At 37.9% G+C, this 16,000-nt stretch overlaps 1 protein-coding gene across 1 annotated transcript in view; it reads left to right on the top strand.

Moving 5' to 3' along the window:
- The window catches only part of LOC582658 (membrane-associated transporter protein), a 29,294-nt gene extending 15,442 nt beyond the window's left edge, over positions 1 to 13,852 (top strand). Inside the window, exons 3-4 of the mRNA XM_782603.5 lie at positions 11,561 to 11,736; positions 13,515 to 13,852. Coding sequence (XP_787696.2) covers positions 11,561 to 11,736; positions 13,515 to 13,796 — 458 coding nt within the window. The 3' untranslated portion in view covers positions 13,797 to 13,852. The remainder of the gene's footprint in view (positions 1 to 11,560; positions 11,737 to 13,514) is intronic.
- Positions 13,853 to 16,000: the final 2,148 nt, after the last annotated feature.

Here is a 16,000-nt window from a genome sequence, read left to right as displayed (position 1 = left end):
AGAAGTGATAGATAGATAGAAGATAATTGTCCGGGAAAAGAGACGGAGAGATTATGTATGTGTGTCCGTTCCACTCTAAGGGGCACACGGTACGCCACTGTAATCAGAAATTATTCTTAACAAATGTGTTGGTGCGATTTAGTGAATATCAAACGATTGTGATAAGCAAGACATAGTTCCTCGACAATTGATCATCCAAATACTTCATGTATATGCATTCTAGTTTCTTGCCTTCGTTTTGTTCGTTTGTTTGGAAAGTGTCGTGGTGTTGTATGTTTAACTTTCAATCGTTTTTTTGCGATGAAAGTTTTTTCAGGGATGCCATTTCTCGATGAATTCATATTAATTCCGATGTCCGACGTTTTTTTGCGACGAAAGTTTTTTCAGGGATGCCATTTCTCGATGAATTCATATTAATTCCGATGTCTTCATTTCGGACAAATCTGAAATCCAAATTCAAGGTTGAAGAAATCAACATGTCCAATATCTCTCATTGGCTCCACGATTGTAGTGCGACTAGACTTATCACAGTCGTAGGGCATAGCACCATTCGATCAAAATTATGATTGTATTATATCCGATTGGCTTATAAGCATTATCAATTCAATCACTAAAGCATCCTTAAATGTATCTTTAAAAAAGTAAACGGTGGTATAGTGTTGTTTTTTCCTATATCAAATCGTTTTTGAATAAATTCCTACTTTACAACTTACTGAAAACATTCATCATGGAACCGAAACGCCGGTATCATAAAACCATAACGTCTTGATGAAGGCTAGACGTGGCGCCTAGCTCGCATGGCCTATACGCCTCACAAGCCAGTGAGCAAATAGACGCCACGGAACACCGGCCAAGCGTACGCTTCACAATCACCCTTTCCACAGGATTTATTTCACTATCGGATTAATTTCCTCCGGAGTAGAATGCTCCAACCTCCTTTGCTATAACATTCTTTCACTTTCAGGGGAAATGGGGGAAATACTATTTCATTTTTGCCGATATGGGTTGCTAGGGATATGCATAGCGGGCAAATATTGGGTCTCTCGCCCGGGTAATACTAGACGAGCTTTGGGGAATTTTCTTAAATCCCTCACCCGAGACTGGTATAATGGGGGTAACAGCAATCAAATGGCTAGTATCAAACGAAGTTGATGAAAAACTTTATTAGATGCATTAGGGTCGCTATAAAAGTTTTTTATGAGCTTGGTTGGATATCCTGTACATCAAAATAGAGAGTTCACATGCACCCCGGTAAACTTTCATGACTATACGGAGATTTGCGAAGGCAAGAATAACATAGTTCAAAGAATGCCGCTTTGTAGTTAAAATAGAGAGGATGTCTACCCATCCAACTTAAAAACAGAATACCTCGCCAAATCTTATTTTATTAAGACAGACAATTATTCTATTTTGGGAGATGTACTACAAAATAAAATGGAGAATGATATTGAATAAAGTGTGCTGAAAGAATTTAACAGTTAGAGATGATGTGACTAGTCACTTTAATAATGAGCTTGTATTATAGATGGTGCCTTTAGAGTACCTACACAGTATTCTAAGAATCCGAAGAATTCGAAGGGGGTAGAAATGTGGAAGAGACAGAGAGGTTGGTAGCCTTGATAGCAGCAGCCATAGCTATAATGGAATATGAAGTATAGGGCTATGGTAAAGGGAGATCTACCCCAAGAGGGAGAGTGGGAAAGAGAGCAAGAAAAAAATACGTTATGCTACAGGAAACATAATGAGATGGTACCAGGGTAGAAAAGGTTGGGAGAGAGGGAGAGAGATAGAGAGAGAGAGAGAGAGAGGGTGGACGGAAGAGGAGAGAGAGAGAAGAGAGAGAGAGAGAGAGAGAGAGAGAGAGAGAGAGAGAGAGAGACGCAAAGAAGAGAAAGTGAGTGCAAGAGAAAGAGAGATAAGAATAAATATTAGGCATGTAGAGAGAGCTCGAGAGAAAGCATGGGCGAGAATGAGAATGAGAAAAGAGCACGTTATGAACAAATCGAGGACAAGGCAACATTTATCTAATCAACCTATTTTTCTCTGATTAAGGGGGCATTAAAAAATTAAACATTCGTATATTTATTAAACATCCTCAAATAACTTTTATATTTCAGCACCACGTACCAACAACCTACGTCATTTACGAATTACACGTTTAGTTGCAGGCGTAAAATTCCGGCATATTAAACCTGAATTAGATCCGAGTCAATTTAGAACTCAATTACAATTGATTAATGGAAGGGAAATTTGATTTTGAGTTGTAATATTACAGCTTTGTCGACGATGATCCTCACCCACGGCCGCTTTATTAATTTCCAGTTGTGAGCAGAAAATCGACTTTCACATTCTTACTACTAGGACATATTCATGGTTAGCTTATTTTGATGTCAGTTAAGTGTCCTAATTTCTATATACCCTTGGAAGTATTTCGGTATGGTATTAATGCAAGCAAACGAATTAATTAATGTTTTGTTTTATTTTGTCTGATGGTTTAAAGTTTACAGCATGTTCAAATAGTTTCCAGCGTACAGCATTAACTCACTCGGGAGATACTTTCTGCGCATGTGCAGATAAAGGTCATTTGTACAAAACTGAAACCCATCGAGACTACTTCTGGATACATACTCATGAAAGTTATGTTGTTTTATTCGTCTATTCATTTATGCACCGGCGGTACATTCTATGATACGCTGGTGTGAGTATTCTTTTCAAGAGGGCGAACAAAGGGTTTTAATGAAGCACCTCCATCACTTTGACAGTGATTATTCTAAAATGCACAAAGTGGGACGTCTCAATGTGTAAAAGATCTGTGGATATTTGGGGTTCATTTGTAAAAGTGCTTTCTCCGATGTGGCTTATACATTCGATGCAATTTTAACAAAATTCATAATCCCGTTCGCTCGTTAATAAACCGTCTTGTCTTGTTAATCTTTTTCTTCTTCTTTTTTAAAATTCAGCTTGAAATTAAGAATTTATTCTTATAATTTGAGGAGTATCTAGAACTTAGCCACTTGCTTAGTTCTTCAAATTGGACGACATTTACGACGATGGAAAACGATCTTGTTTGACTAAGTGCGTGCAAAGTAATGAAATGCCTCCCGCTATTAGTGGATCTCGTTGTGATAAACGACTAGCTATCCTCAAATTGTGTACTCGATCCAGGCATAAAGAATATCGTCGTGTCTTGATTTTACTTTATTTTCTTTTTCAACGCAATGAACTGAGGTTCTCATTGACACACTAAGTCAGCCGTGTTAGTGGTGAGTTGTCTTCTGCTACGCTTGCTCATGCAGGCTTTGACTGACGTGAAAACGTGGTATATGATCCGTAACGGGCATTGGAAACGCTTGGTTTCAAACCAAATCACACGAAGAGTTGTAAAGAGTCGAAAGCGATTTGGAGGTTTGTGAAGGTGTTAAACTGCGCGGATTAAATGCCCATGCTTCATCTAGTACCCAACGACTGGATACCTTAATGAACTAGGTGGAATTGTGGCGTTCGAATTTTTCACGTTTGACTTTTGATACGCAAGCGTTGATCCGATATAAAGCTCATAGAATTATTTACGAAGTACAATACTGTATGTGTGTTGAATTGACATAGATTATGTTTCTTTTTTGTTCAATGAATGAAACACCAATTTTATAATAAAGTATCAAACCGGAAGAAATTATTCATGATATAATCTGGTTCTCGATGTGTGTATAAAAAATGCTGAATAAAAAAATAATGATGACAATTTTGAAATTACAGGTTTTACTTAAATAACTAGCATAAGCTGAACATGATGCACAGTGTGTATACTTGAAGGTGTGGCCTGTCACACTCTAGCGATGCGTTTGACATAAAGAGAAAAAATTAATATTAATAATCTGAATTTATATAGCGCTTGAGACGAAGTATTGTCTGTAAGCGCTTTACAGATATTATAACCCTGGTCATCGGATTCATTCACGCATAATGTGCACCATCTCCATTCCCATGCCGTGACGGCATATGGCAATTACTATTAACACAAAACTCTTTCGTCATCCTAGATCCCTGTTTCTCTCCTGGGTATGGAGTGGCAAATTTAGATTGATGCCTTGCCGAAGGGCATTGGTACCGTATTGCTATGATGAACTGTAGTCACTTGTAGACAAATAACGATTTATTTTGTATTTGTTATAAACGGTTCGTGGACACCTACCCCCTGGACATCAACCCCCGGATAACCACCCCCAGTCAACTACCCCATAGGGCAACCACCCCCTGGATAACTACTCCCAGGACAACTACCACCCAGACAACTACCCCCAGACACCTACCCCACGGACAACTACCCCAGACAACTACCCCCTATGATAGTTGCCCGGGGGTAGTTGTCCTAGAGGATGGTTGTCGTAGGGGGTAGTTGTCCGGGGGGTAGTTGTCCGGGGGTAAGCTTTCAAGGGGTAGCTGTCCTAGGGGGTGGTTGCCCTAGGGGGTGGTTGCCCTAGGGGGTAGTTGACTGGGGGTGGTTGTCCGGGGGTGGATGTCCAGGTGGACAGGTGTCCGGATACGGTTATAAACAGAAGGGAGATGTATAATACGTTCACATCTTATGACGATAACGTATACCTTTCCATTAAACCTTCCCATTCAACTTCAAACTGCTCTTACAAATTGGCTTCGATCCCCTTAAAGAGAAGGTTGAGTTCGCGGAAGAGAAGAAAAATAATTTGGGAGAATTATCATTGTTATTATGCAAGTGTGGTAGAAAATCAGATAAAAAATGTTCCTTTAGAAGCATGGCTCTTCAAATGCCTTAATATTATAAATATGGCATGTAACAGCATACAAATCGGGACGGATTTTTATGCCACATGTTCGTGTAGTCCCATATACACATTTCTGTGTACAGTGCTTGTAACTTTACCAAGACTGGGCCAAATATCTTATCATGTTGATGATTCCAGAGCCTTGCTGTGCACACCAATACTTGTAAGCTAGATGATCAACTTTTTCTGATCGATTCCACACCGTTTCTTTCACAATGCAATCGCATGACCAGAACTCAACTTTATCTTTAAGAGTCCCTTTAGTAGAATAGAACCCATTCTTTTTTGTTCTAATTAGTTCGCGAATGTAACAATAATGTTTACCTATTAATTATCAAGGATTGTGTTAAAAAGGCAGCGATACAAATGTAACCGCAGTCTAGAAGGTACTACCTATGCGTGACCACAGTCGTGTTCCTGCATGATATATCAATTCTGATATTCTATAAAAACATCGTGCTCTTCTACCAGAGTGTGTATGAGTAGATCATGATTGCGTATATGCCCCCTGGCTTGATGGCGGTTGCATCTTTCTCAAATCAGTGGTAATTGAAGCACGAGAGATACATATCTATACATCCACTGTAAATAATGAGGAGCTCAAAACGTTTTTAATCATCTCCAAATCTTTCAAATACAAATCGACTGGAATAGCAATCACAAATTGAGCGGATGAACGTCTGCTCTTATGCATAGTAGTCCTTTAGGCATGTTTGGTATATGGAATAATCTAAGTCGTAAGTTTGTATTGGTATAATGACTGTGAGCACGCTTTTCATTTGCTTCAGTAGATTCATGTACATAGATAGGTATTGAGAAAATATCGTAGCTTTGAAAATGCGTGTATCGGCACAGTTAATCTACTTTCATATATGATTGCCATGACAACATTACCAAGGGATTTCTATATGAATTAATTAAACTGTTCATCTGTTATCGATGATTATGACAAGTCAATTGCTAACGAGAGAAACATAGAGAATGAATAAAAACGAGCGTTAACTAACAATAGTTCATTATGATTCAGTGATGAGAACCTTGCAAAATACGATGACGAAATTAAGTGGGCGAAACTGGGAGGAGGGTGAGAAGAGAGGGGTTGTTCGGGAGGAAACGGTAAAGGAAAAAAAGGAGATGGAAAAAGAGAAAGAAAAGAAGAGTGTTTAGAAATGAAAGGTCTATCATTTTATAAATCACGTATCATTGTGAAGAATTGGAAGTTGGATACGCGAATGCCTTTCTGCACAGTCACAGTGGGACCATGGGACCACCGCGCCACTTCGTCAGTTTTTAGCAAACATGTCTCGTATCTATAATGCTCTGTATGCATTACATGCAATCGTACACGAATAATTAGTGCAGGTTTCGGAGGTGATTGGATTTAGAAGCATGAAGTGTTAGTGCGAGAGACATAACAACCTTGACTCGCATTCATCATAGGATGTGAGAAAAACACTTTGTTTGAGCAGTGATGGAGTCGCAGACAGATTAAAGACAGTAACCTTTTATTTGTGCCTCCTGTGCTATACTCTTTTATCATTCTTTCTTTTAATGGAACAACATTTTTGAATTATTGAATCTTCTCAATTTCCTTTTTGTGATGCATATTCTTACATAATACTTATGCTTCCGTTTTTCTCGCATTTTTCTTATTTTACTTGTTCTTTTAAATATTCCTTCTCATTCATCTTATTTTTCTAAGTCTATTATAGAAAGTTGTCTGCTTTACTGCTTTACTGCTTTCTCCACAACCCTCTTTTCCTTTCTCTTCCTGTTCCTTAGATTTCTTTTTACTTGTCTTTCTCATCCACCTCCTCCATGTTCTCCTTTTCTACCTTCTTCTTATTTCTCTTAACTTTCACAACGATCCCATCTACCATGATCTGTCACTGTGTCAGCAGTGTTGCCTTCTTAACTAAAGGCTCGTTTAGATATGAGGTGTTGGTAGCCGCGCTTTTTTTTTTGGTCAATGTGTGAATGAATGGCAATTTCGAGCAAAAAAATACGTGTATTCATTAAGCTCTGTGTTTGTTGTAGGATACAGAAATATGAAGCGTACTAGTATTACAATATAATTACGTCATCATAAAAAACATCGCCGCAGTTTACCGCGTCACATCTGAGCGAAGCTTAATTCAACCTTGACGCACACGGTAAAAAAAAGTGAATCACTGAAACACCAGTGACTGAAAACGTGATAAAATTCGTTTCATCTGATCAGTTAACAGCAGCACCATGCGACGCACTGTTTGTCTTCTCATTCGCATAAACCAGATTGGTTGAAGAAAGAAACTGGAAAATTATTCTCATTCCAAATCCCCAATTATTGCAGCAAGTGCAATACATCGAATATCAACTTTTAATGTGGATGGAAAATGAAATCTGTGTGTGTGCATGTGTGTGTGTAAGTTACAAATTCTTGTCTCATTGGAGTTATTAGCAAAAAACATCGTGTCATTTATATCTAAATATAAATTTAAATATACATCTAAATATAGTTTTTTGGTATGTTTACTTTAATTTCCCTATATGTTTTATACAACTACTACCAGACCTGCTTACTTATCCTCCTATTAATATTACATTTATTAAGAATATATTTAAGGATAACGTCTATGTATTATGTAGTACACATTTAATTAAGATTGTTGTTGCTCTTACATCTACTCCACAATGCCACATATACAAACAATATAATCTCCCTGTCCGGTCAATACAGAGAGGGTACCTTTCGAATCTTTTAGAGGTGTCTTTTTTTTTTTTTATATATATCATATGATTTGTAGATCTATAATAATTAAGAGCTTTATATTTCGTCACCTTATGAATACTTCATCCCCGATTCCTTTCGACATATACATGTACCTCTGTAAAAAGGGATGTAACAGTTTTTACGATTTTTGATTTTTGCCATCTGATTAATCTGTTTCACTCCTCTGTCCAATCTGCTATGATATACTACTCTAGACAAACGTCAATAATTTTGCCAGGGCAGGGATGGGAAGGGAGGGCTGGCGTGCCTTTCCGAATATAATTTTTTTCCAGTTTTTAAAATTTAAATCTTGCGAGTGAGCGAGGCGAGGGAACAAAATAAATTCTTTAAATTAAACGACTTGTTCTTAATTAATTACTTTACTATGAAATTATGGCACGATGAAATAAAGCTAATTTAGGTGAATTCGATTACAGCACATTCTGTAACTGCAGGGATATCTATAAGTGGGGTCTACCTCTCCTTTTACCCAACTGTTAGCAATTTACAACCAATGTAACAACCACACACACACACATTTGTCTTCTGTTTACATTTTACATGGTCTTATTTTGTGTGGAATGATGGACAAAGAAATAGGGAGAACTGTAAGGAGAGGACGGGAGGGAGAGATCGAGACAGAAAGAAATTAAGAGATGTGTGTGGGGGTGAAAGGGAGAGACAAAACAAAAATGAAAATATATACACACACTATTGAAAAAGAGGAAGGAGAGAAAGAGAGCCAAAGAGGGAAAGAGCAAAAAAGAGGAAGAGAAATCGGTAGAGGGTCACAGAGAGTGAGAGAGAGAAACAGAGAGAGAGAGAGAGAGAGAGAGAGAGAATGTGTGTGAAAGAGAGAGAGAGAGAGAGAGAGAGAAATTGAGAGAAAGCCAACAAGGAAGATTGTTTGAGAAGTAGTAGGATGATTCACGGTGGTCATTCTGGGCAAAGGTGTTAGCGGGCTCCGCTTCGTAGCACGAGCAAATACATGTTTATAAAGTACAAAAAAGAAAAACACATATCGATCTCAATTCACTAGAAATCCCACCTTACTTCCTTCCCGCCCTGCCCGGCGGTCTGCTTCTCTTTCTCCCTCAGTTCAGTTTCTCTCTTCACCCCACCCCACCCCATCTCTCTCCCTCTCTTTCTCTTTCTCTCTCTCTCTCCCCCTCTCTCTCTCTCTCTCTCTCTCTCTCCTCCCTCCCTCCCTCCCTCCCTCCCTCCCCCTCAGCGCCTATTCTGATTTGCCCGTCGCTTTCTTCTGTCTCCGATATGACTTCATCTTCGCAGACACCTGTTTCAAATATTGATCGTTGCCGTGATCGATACTGGATGTGAAATCCGGATTGGAAGTGATTTGACTTTGCAGCGCCTGAAATAATGCTCTGAATAACAAGAAGGGATTGTGGAGAAAGGAAAAGAAGATATGAGGAGAGGAAGAAAGAATCAAAAAGAGACGGATAGACAGAGAGGAAGAGAGAGAGATAGAGAGAGAGAGAGAGAGAGAGAGAGAGAGAGAGAGAGAGAGGGAGAGCGATGTTGAATCATCGCAGATTCACTTGAGAACGATGATGATTGGTCAGTTTTAATCACCGCGGAATTACATTCAGGAATCAGAAAAGTAGTTAAATTGAATTAATCTGTATTCGACTGCAATGTAATTATGGTCATAATATGTATGGAAATGCAATCCCAAGGAAATTCACTTGTATAATACAAAACTGCACCGCAATCATTGATAACTGTTGATATTTGCATTATGCCCCCCCAAAAAGAAAAGAAGAAAATCTATCTGGAATAAGTGATAAAAAGGGAGACATAGACTTCTAAAAATCTCCACGCTTCCTCTAACTATGTAAAAATGCTCTTTTGAAGGAGTCACCGGTTCTCGCATACGGGACGATGTCGTTCTGTTTAGAATTAAATGAAGCCATTGAAACTCATCAAATAGGAGCGGTAAAAATGGTCAGATTGAATCTTAGAGTTGATTCGATTTCCGCGAGACTTCAGGATATCATTTCAAGCATGCGCTCGGTGAGCTGTACATAAATGAGTCGATTGCAGGCTCCGAAATTGGAGACAATATTGGACTCGGCTTCAAATAGAGGCAAAACGTGATCCATTCACGAAAATTAGTTTTGGGGAAATTCAAAGTGCTTTTCAGCCAGCATGGTGCATTATGGTTAAAGGTAAAGACCAGTATTGGAAACGCCCCGATTTCAAAAAATGAAATGGAAGCTCTTATTACCAATCATGTGAAAGAATATATTTTGAATAATACATGATGATAACAATTTTGCCGGGAAACCGCCTACTAATTGATATATTTGGTAAAATAGTTTATCTATTGGTGTGTGAGAGATAAAAACGCATGTGTCGCGCACGTGTGTGAAGTCCCATATACATCTTTCTGTGTACAGTGTTTGTAACTTTATGAAGAATGGGCCAAATTTCTTATCATTTTTGATGATTCCGGATCACCTTGCAGTACACCTATGCTAGATGATCAACCTTTTCTGATCGATTTCACAACGTTTCTTTCACAATGCAATCGCATGACCATAACTGGTCTTTATCTTTAACGAAAGCTGGCAATGAAAATTGCTCTCTGTATATTTCTGAGCTCGATGCCAAATTTATAAAAAGATGGTTGCTAGTGGATTTCGTTTTAGTCCTAATTTATATGATTATTATAATATGTTTTTATAGTCGTCATCTTTTTCCAAGTCATTTATCAGATGAGATCAAATCAGATCAGACCATCTTTATCATCATCATCATTCCCATCAATTGAATCATAATAAAGCATCATCAATGTTTTATCTTAAATAAGTCATTCAAATTTTCTTTCTTCTATATGTCTTTTGTTTCTCCTATATATTTCCTCTCTTTATTTCCTAACGTTTCCTGTACATTCCTTCGATTTATTTTATTTAATTTATTTATTGTAATATAATCCAAAACGATATTCTGAAAAACGATACGCGATGCAAACCCCAGTGTAACCATGACAACGTACATTCAGTGCTATGAATCATAGTACCATTACTTTTGGGGCTACTACTGAAGCTACTAGAGATGCTGTAGTCAAATAGTTTAAACACTACTATCCTATGGTTGTGGTTTTGAACCGCGGCGGGGCACTATAATGTCCTTTGGCAAGACATCAATATTTATTAATTTGATATTTTTCATATAATCCAAGTATTTTAGCAGCAGGAAATGTGGAATGCTGTGAGCACCGGAATTGGTAGCCTTTATACCTAGAGCCGGGGTAAATTTAGTACCACTGCCACTGCCACTACCACTACAACTACCACTCCCACTCCTACTACTACTACTACTACTACTACTACTACTACTACTACTACTACTACTACTACTACTACTACTGCTACTACTACTACTACTACTACTACCACTACTACTACTACTACTACTACTACTACTACTACTACTACTACTACTACTACTACCACTACTAATACTACTACCACATTATACTCCTACTACTACTACTACTACTACTACTACTACTACTACTACTACTACTACTACTACCACTACTACTACTACTACTACTACTACTACTACTACTACTACTACTACTACTACTACTACTACTACTACTACTACTACTACTACTACTACTACACTACTACTACTCCTACTACTACTACAACTACTACTACTACTACTACTACTACTACTACTACTACTACTACTACTACTCCTACTACTACTACTACTACTACTACTACTACTACTTCTACTACTACTACTTATACAACTACTATTGGAGTAAGACAAGTTAAATCAAACAAAATTTTCTCCACAGTAACATTCATCGATTCGGTAGAACAACTGGTATAATTAAAAAAAATAGTCTGACTGATATTCATATTTCATCGACCCCTCCCCTTCCCCTTCTCACTTGCTGATGACATATCTACATCATTTCGTTTAATATCGCTATGTTTTCTTATCTTGTCATCCATCCATGCAGGTGCCAAGTGGGTCTATGTTGGTAACCAAGCAATCTACTGCGTTAGTATGGCTCTGATGGCGGCTATACGAACTCCTTGGGCAGCCTTCCTCTTCTCGGCTACAGCAGGCATCGAATACTCCACTCTCTTCACGCTACCGTTCATCCTCTTAGCAAATTATCACTCTACAGATACAGTGAGTTCATTAATAATAATAATAATATTAATTATGATTATGATAATGATAATCGGCCTAATAATGATTATAATAATCATAGCAGGCATCGAATACTCCATTCTCTTCACGGTACCGTTCATCCTCTTAGCAAACTACCACTCAACAGATACAGTGAGTTCATTAATAATAATAATAATATCAACAATGATTATGATAATGATAATCGGCCTTATAATGATTATAATAATGACAATAATAATGATTGTAGTAAGGATAATAATAATAATAATAATAGTAATAGGACTAATAATAATCAAAATAATGATAATAAGAATGAAAAATAATAATAATTATGATAATGATAATTATTATTATAATAATAACAATGATGATGACCCCATAATAATAATAATAATTTTGATAATAATAATGATAACATCTATTATTTAGGAGCCTTAAAAAACGAAAAGTACCATAGCGCTTACAGAATCACAAATTTTGAAGAGAAACATAAAACTCATAAAATAGGCCAATCGTATCATATTCCTAAGGAAAAAGTACGTTTGAAGAGAACTTTTGAAAGTGGCAATACAGGTTAATTATTCTCTGATGGAAAGTGGCATACTGTAAAACGTCTTTGCAGCAGATGACAGTCTGGATTTGGAAATAATTAGTTTGTATTTGGCAGTTTTTGAGCGGAGGTTACGAGCTAGTGTATATTTTGGAGAGTGCCGTTCAGACAGGTATTCAGGTGCCATGCGATTTAAAATTTGGGGGCATACACATTTTATCTAAATAAATCCAGTCTTGATACCTCAGTCATTATTATTACTATTCATTCGGCAAAAACAAAGAAAATCATTGAATACAAAACAAGAGTACATTTGGGAAAGAGTCACATGGATGCCGGGAAAAGAAAAAGATTAACTAAATAACTGTAACCCAAAGGTCTCCTTTTCCAATCCATGTGACTTTACAGAGATGGTAACAGTAAAATGGTGAGGCACAACAACAAGGAATGAGCATAAATAAATTACTCCTAATGGCCAAACACGGTATGGCGTCGATGAAGACTATAGCCGTATTGGGTTTAGTTGTGTGACTGAGGTATGAGTCAGTGCATGGTCAAAACCGATGAACAAGAAGTGATTAGTGTCGTAGTTGGGTGATTTAGGCACTTGACTTGAAATTCAAAGGTTGTGGTTCGATCCCCGACACGGCACTAATGTTCTTTGGCAAGGCATTAAACTACATTTGCCATTCAATACCCAAGAAAGAAATGGGGACCTGCATGGTACGATGACGAGAGCATTTTGCGATAGTAATTGCCTATGCCCTCACGGTGACCATATGGCAGGAATACTCCCCAGGGAGTGGGAATGGTGCACATTGTGCGTGAATAAATCCGATGGTCGGGGTAGTAATACCAAGTCACCGAGGGATCACTAAGGGCTCGCTATAAGGCACAACACTAACAGGGGTTCGAGTTATGGGCCCCATTTCACAAAACTTGCCATCAGTGACAAATTACAATTTTTTTTATAAGCTACTGAAATCCTTGCTTCTGATTGGTTATCAGCACATTTGTCACTGATTGTTGTCAATGAAAAAGGGCCTTGTGAAACACCCCCATACCTTGACGCAGATAATCTGTGGAGCATCCTTAATTATTTTATGACGATTGTAAATGCATTGTTTTCTAATGATAAACCAGATCCGTTTCATGCCTTTGCACCAGTTAATAATTTTCCTTCTCACCTGTCTACGTTTCTCACTTTACCATTTTATCATTACAGTTCTATAAAACGAAGAGCGCCACCCTCGACGAGGATGAGTCCGATGACGAGGACATCACTGAGAGCAGTAGCAGTAAACATGCGAAGCAAGTCATACGGGGAATCGGCACCGATGTCGCCCTCCTCCAGAGTATGGTGTTCGTAGCTCAGTTCTTCCTCTCCCTCTGTATGGGGAGTATCGTCCACGCCGTGGGAAACACGACAGCTATAGTCGTCGCCGCATCCGTGTTGAGTGGGCTAGGGGCGCTAGCAGCTACCCAGGTCCTATACGCGGGCTTATGATAGAGTCATACCTATACAGTCACTATGAACATGACGGACAAAGAAAGCGGACAAAATAAACAGTTCCTCATTCTACCCTCAACAATTGCTGTGGTAGACAAAGGAAAATGCCTTCACTGCTATTATATAAAAATGTGTAGAACGGGTGTCACATGCATATTCTTCTGTTCTACACATGTTTACATAACAGCAGTGAAGGGATGTTCCTTTATCTACCACAGCAATGTTGGGGGTAGAATGAGGAACTGTATATTTTGTCCGCTTTCTTTGTCCATCATGTTCATAGTGAGTAGTACCTGCAGTCATCGAATCTCCTCTCTTTCTACTCGATCCATCCAAAGGAGTTTGAATTTAGGAATAAATGTGATTTATAGATTAATAGCACAAATATATGTGTAGAGGTGGTTATTTTACCTGACTGGTAAGAAAGCATAAATGCTTGTTAGTAAGCAACCAGAGGACCGACGGCTTTAGTTCCCCTCCGAAAAGCCTGGTAATAAGGATTAAAATGTCTTACCAAAGGGCACTAGCGCGTCGCCTTGGTTTCGAACCCGGGTCGCCGAATTACGAGACCACTGCTCTACCAACTGAGCTATCGTGACCTAGCAACGGATACAAAATATAGGTTTATCAAAAAGATTATGAATTCGTGGTTTTGCGTCACTCTGTCAGTACTATATATTAGCAAACAGACCACGCGTAAGGTCAATGGCATTTCATTTTTTTCACAAAATTAATGACTTATACTGAGACTGAGGTAAAACCATTATACCTGAATGAATTTTTAATGTGACACAAACAAAATCTCTAATTTGTAAATCAGTAAAAGATTATCATCTGCCGAATCAATCATGGCTTTTAAATGGTTATAGATTAAGAAAGTACGATTATAGAGAAAATATGATCCGCGTGGAAGTTCATTCAGACGAGTGGCTTCTGCCTTTATTTTGGATCATATAATTTCGATATTCAAACTTGATATATTTGTACAAACATGAAGTGATAATAAAAATACACCAGATGGCCAAAAATATATTTTAGATATATTCAAAATATGTTTAAGTCAAATAAAAATATATTTAAAGTATATTCAAAATACACTAAAAATATAGTATAATTCTGAAATGATTGCCAATAGCAGAATACTGTATGACAATCCTGAATCAATAGATCAATTTCGACAGAAGAAAAAAATGAATAAGTATAAGTTCTGTACAGGAAAAAGTTAAATCTCTTCAGTACTCAATTCATTGTTAATCGTGTGTTTGTATATTTTGAAGTTAACCTACCTTTTTAACAGGTTCAACATTGTGATCCTGCGGTAAGAGAATTAAGTATACTCGTAAAAGAGGTTTGGTTGTATTTGCGTATTCATATATTAGATAAAATAGTACCTAAAATGTTTTCAAAATATAGTTAACGTTCACATCGTTTCAAATGAATGTAGATGTATGATTAAAACAAAATAAGTATATCATTAGTTCACTAATGTAAATGTATATATATTGCGAATGTTGATTCAAGTGTCAAAACTACAAAGCCCAAACTCCAGAGACACACTTATTATTGCGAACTTATAATCTTTAAAAGAAAAAGAAGGGCATTACGCATCAGTGGTCCAAACAGTTTTTATGTCTGTTCATGTAATGGTTTATTTAATAAGCATTGAGTAAAATTTGTGTTATGTAAGTCAAGATAAGGGTGTGTCTTATGTTTTCTGTTACAGCATGATACTGACATGTCTGATGTATATCGTGGTTAAGGTTTTACAGAAAGGGGGTTGAGATTCTCTCGGGAAGGGGGAAGGAGGTGCAGAGAGAAAGACAGGAGAAAGGGAAAGAGGAGAGAGAGAAAAAAAAAAGGAAACTGAGAGATATAGAGAGAGCGAAAGAGAGAGAGGGGAAAGGAGTGAAAGCGAGGTAGGAAGGGAGGGATATATATATATATAGTGAGAGAGAGAGAGAGAGAGAGAGAGAGAGAGAGGAGAGAGAGAGAGAGAGAGAGAGAGAGAGAGGGGACGTGTAGTCGCATAGTGGTTCATTTACTTGACTATCAATTCAAGGGTTAACCCTAATAAGACCGGGGGGCCATTATGCCCCCCCCCCCTCCACGATTTTTCCGATTGCTCGGAAACGCATATGGATGGCGCCCCGCCGCTCGCTGACTTTTTTCTTTCGAGTCTTGCGCAACTTTTAAAAGATTTT

This window comes from Strongylocentrotus purpuratus, unplaced genomic scaffold (assembly GCF_000002235.5).
Source record: "Strongylocentrotus purpuratus isolate Spur 01 unplaced genomic scaffold, Spur_5.0 spur5_scaffold_2, whole genome shotgun sequence".
In the NCBI taxonomy this organism is placed as follows: Eukaryota; Metazoa; Echinodermata; class Echinoidea; order Camarodonta; family Strongylocentrotidae; genus Strongylocentrotus; species Strongylocentrotus purpuratus.
This window is presented reverse-complemented; position numbering and strand designations above follow the sequence as displayed.